Raw genomic sequence first — 4,870 nt, 5'->3', positions numbered from 1 at the left:
TATAACTAAATCACAGGTTCTACATAATATAACTAAATCACAGGTTCCACATAATATAACTAAATCTCAGGTTCCACATAATATAACTAAATCACAGGTTCCACATAATATAACTAAATCACAGGTTCCACATAAGAAATAGTAAGTAATAAAATCAAGTTTTTTCAAGTACAGTTGACTTATATTGTGAGTTTCACTAACATTTAGTTATGATATCGTGTTACAATGAGTGAATGATAGTCAGTTATGATATCATATGTTACAATGAGTGGGTGATAGTCAGTTATGATATCGTACGTTACAATGAGTGGATGATAGTCAGTTATGATATCGTACGTTACAATGAGTGGATGATAGCCATAATGTCCTGTTTTAGTTTTAACATATGTATGAATTAATGTGAATTTCATTTTACAACAACAGATCTGATGATAACATTATTTTCCCCCCTTTTAACAACATTTGATAATTGAAAAGAAACTGCAAGATTGGGGCTCGAACCCAGGACGTTAGGCTCACAGGACCAATGCTGTATCTAACTGACCTGTGCAATACTACAATCTGTAGCTCTCTCCCTATCTAACTGACTTGTACAATAGTACAATCTGTAGCTCTCTCCCTATCTAACTGACCTGTACAATAGTACAATCTGTAGCTCTCTCCCTATCTAACTGACCTGTACAGTAGTACAATCGGTAGTTCTCTCCCTTCATTCATAAGTCTTTTAAACTATGAGTATGGAGTGTTTCTCGACTTTAGTTCTAGAATATTGTGAAGAGGCTTTCTGGCAGTAATTTATTTCCTTTAACTAACACAAAGTTACTGTTGCGTTACTACCACAAAACTGTTCGAGTTGCTATCACACAATGTTTTGTTTTCTACAGATCTACTTGAAAAAGCTCGTGTGATCTCCCAACAAGCTGCTGAGCGATCTTACCATATCTTCTATCAGCTCATGTCCGATGGTATCCCTGGAACAAGAGGTCAGTTAAGTCTCTTGAATTCTCTTAAAACTGAAGTTCAAAAAATAGTCTAGCTAAGTTTGGGCTACGTCGTTTCTTTCTATCATACACAAAAGAGCTATTTTGCAAATCCATACTTAAAGTCTTGATGGGTAAAATTACCCAATAGTGATTTTCCTGTTGGAACACAAGCGATCACTTGAATATGCGTATTTAAAGTACTGGTGTTTAAGATTATTACCCAAATGGTATTTTCTGATTATGAGTTTTAAACTTGTAAAATAAGCATTTGTAAGTTTACTTTTGTCAGAGTTTAAAAATAATATTATATATGTATATGGGTTCTGTTTTTTTTTCTTTGCTAATTGTCGAAATAAATGGGTTTTACTTGTATTTCTTAATAGTATAAATATATATACTATGTAGTTGTTGGGCTTAGGATTCTATTACAGTGGGTGTCTGTGATTTGTTAACGATAAATAAACAGTACGCACTTCACTTGTTTTTAAATAACACACACATATATATATATATATATAATTTGGAACAGGTTAAACGTATGTACAATAAAGTATTCACACTATTGAGAATATAAGCATATCGTAAACGTTATATTAGTATATATATAGTTCTCCTCTTCTTGTCAAAGTCCACTTAGGCCTGTTCAATTATATTAGAATCTCAGTTGACAAGCCGAACTATTTTCTCTAATACTATCGCAATATTAGTCTGGTGTGATTCACTTACTATTGAAGTCTTCTTTCCTCTGAATATCCTATGTTCCTTTTGTCAAAGTGCACTCAGGCTTATTCAATTACTTTAGAATTTCGCTTTGACGGAATAAAGTTGTTTTTTATTTCCTTTTCCACTGTTAGTTTCACTCTAATATATATTAACAGTTAGGCCTATGTCATTCGTTAAGCCTATCACTTTTACGTTACTTAACTTCACACCAACTATATTCTTTTTGCTTTTAGCTGTCTGTCTGCTGCTTCCCGCTCGTCTCACGCTATTTATATCTTTATTACATAGTCGTCTGGCCATTTTCTTTATTATCGACACCAATTAGTTATTAACAAAACCTTGTACAATCGTCTGCTTTTAACTCTCCTTATAACAAAACCTAAAAATAATAAAATATTCACTCACAAATATAAATTAATCACTAATATTTAAACCAAACATGACAACTTTCTATTTATGTACAACACTAAGTCGACAAACTATTAAAGAATTCTAAGCACCAATGATCGATAGCAAAAGAAGGTATTTTATAATCTATCAACCACACTTCATCTGCCATATCCAGGGCCGACGAGGCCTTTCGTTAAATGCTAAATTTTCATTTACTAAATGATGAAAAAACAATAACAACTAAATTTTAAGCTTGAAAACTTGTAACCCAAAAAATTAAGGATCGATCCCTGCAGTGGGCACAGGACCAATAGCCCATAGGATTGTTTTACGCTTAACAACAAACAATTTCCATGTTAAACAGTTTCATGGTTAGTTTTTTACATGGAAAAGTTATTGGGCACACTTAGGTATAATAAATATTATCTTATTGTTTTTGAAAAGTGTTGGTTCTTATTAAATGTCAAGGGTAGGAAGTTCATATTAGATTTACCAGGCAGAATGCCATATCAAACTATATTTTGTGAATTAATTTTATATGTATATTGTTCTTTAAGAATTATAATTTGTTAATTATTTAAAATTTTGAAACATGTACACTGTTATTTCACATTTGTTTGTTCTCTCACTGCCGTGGTAAAACACTGAAACAGATAAATATCATAATCTCAACATATAGTTCATCAGTATCGTGATAATTTTTCCAGAGGTTATTTCGTTTTAGAAAACATGAACTTTATTTCATTTTTTTCAACTTTTTGATATATTTTGTTTGCAGATACTATTCGGAAGACTTTCATGGCCGAAATATAGTAATCCAGAAACGTATTTAGATCACAAACAGTATCCACTTTATTCTAATTCATTTGGAAGGTTTGGATGTGGCCTAGTCGTTAGCATGATAGACTATCTACCTAAGGGCCCACGGCTCGGGTCCCGTTGCTGCAAATTTCGCTCTGCACCTCATTCTCGTTCTTTTGGAGGGGAATGGGTGTAGCCGTCGTTAGCGTGATGGAATTTGTATTTAAGGTCCAGCGTTCGCGTCCCGTTGCCCCAAAATAGCGCTCCGCTCTTTGATGATGAACTCTCACAATTCGCCCAAGAGTTACGAAGTGGGTGACTACGGTTGACTAGTCTTGTCAATTCGAAATTAGGGTTAGCTAGCGCGATAGTTCTTGTGTAGCTCTGCGCGGGAAAAAAAACCCAACTCATTTTTTTTTTATTATTATCGTTTTAGCTCACTATCTAAACACTTGGCCGGTTTCTTGTTCTTGGGATGATTAATCTATGTAGTGCTTACATTTGAGGTCTAAGGAAATGATTTTGACATAATTTGAAGAATTTGATTTTTAACGGACCTAGAAGCATATTTTCTAACTATTAAAAATTGCCCAAACTTTGTATTCAAAAATTTATTATTCTGAAATTCAATTTTAGTTCGTAAACAAAGAAAAATGTAGGCTTACATACATACGATCATAACAAAAACAAAAATTAACTAATATTTGAATTTTTAAAATTCTCGCGCGCATTTGTCCCAAGGTAGGACTGCGGTAATTTTTACGGACTTACAACTGTAAAATTCAAGATTCGATACCCTGCGGTGGACACAACAGTTAGCCCAATGTGGCTTTGCTCTAAAACAAACTCGCGTGCATTATCTTGTAATATTGTGGAATGAAAGTCTTCTCTAGAAAATAAATAAATATATATATAAACAGATAAGCTTTCGAAAAAATCCTAACACGTGACCTCTGTTTACAGTCAAATATTACCTGGTTAAATTATCACCTCCAATAGTGTACCATTTTTCACATTTTCAGCAGACGCTAAATGTATTCTTGTACTACGAAAAACACGAGGTTAAGTGACATAACATTCAAATTTCTAATGACATAAATATCTGATCGTATCAAATGTGAGTCTATTGTCTGATTACAGAGAAACTTCTTCTCTCCGATGACATTTACGAATATCACTTCATATCTCAGGGAAAAACTGATATTCCAGGCGTAGACGACGCAGAAGAAATGAGGCTTACTGACGTGAGTATTTCACGTAACAGTGTGGTCAGTTTGTGCTAATTCGTTTTATTTTCTGTTCGTTTTTTTTTTACTCTTCAAAATGACATATTTCTCATAATGAATTTTAGTTTCGTGTAAAAACAATTTTATAAGCGCACAAAAAAAAAGTCGTGTAATAAGTGTAAGCTTGTAGAGTTGTTACAGTTGAACAAGCGTGAATAATTTTTTCATTCACTTGAAAAATGTCAATAAATATAGAAGTCTTTACCCCACAGTAACTTTCTTTAGAATGTTAGATCTAAAATATGGAATAAAAAAAAAAGATCATCGCATTAGGCGTATTTAATAGATATATTCATTCGACGGGGGTCGGAGTTTCTTTATTAACTAGCAGAGACCCGCAAAACATTTCCGGCCAAATTAGTATCTTTATCGTAACGGTACTTCTTTAAATATAACATTTTTAGCACAATACAAACGAATTGTGATCGTAGACAACAAAATGTGTAAATCCACTTGTATATAGGCCGTACTTTATAAAACTTTAAATTTATGTTAGGCCTAAGTTTGATAAAGAGATAAATTAACACTGTAACCTGTGTACGATTTTTTATTTTTTTTTGTTTACTTTAGTTGAGTTAGGACTAAACTTTAGTGTACTTAATACTATCGATAAATAAACTTATAATGTTATTCTACGACCTAACGTCCTTTTGAAAACTTTGATAAGTTTTTAATATTCTGTTGTAC

The 4,870-nt window shown here is 32.7% G+C and overlaps 1 protein-coding gene across 1 annotated transcript in view; it reads left to right on the top strand.

Moving 5' to 3' along the window:
- LOC106467971 (myosin heavy chain, muscle-like) overlaps positions 1-4,870 on the top strand; it is a 34,635-nt gene that overhangs the window by 10,351 nt on the left and 19,414 nt on the right. The window contains exons 9-10 of the mRNA XM_022396215.1: positions 885-983; positions 4,038-4,141. Coding sequence (XP_022251923.1) covers positions 885-983; positions 4,038-4,141 — 203 coding nt within the window. The remainder of the gene's footprint in view (positions 1-884; positions 984-4,037; positions 4,142-4,870) is intronic.

The sequence above is a fragment of the Limulus polyphemus genome, unplaced genomic scaffold (genome assembly GCF_000517525.1).
Source record: "Limulus polyphemus unplaced genomic scaffold, Limulus_polyphemus-2.1.2 Scaffold2815, whole genome shotgun sequence".
NCBI classification, from domain to species: domain Eukaryota; kingdom Metazoa; phylum Arthropoda; class Merostomata; order Xiphosura; family Limulidae; genus Limulus; species Limulus polyphemus.
This window is presented reverse-complemented; position numbering and strand designations above follow the sequence as displayed.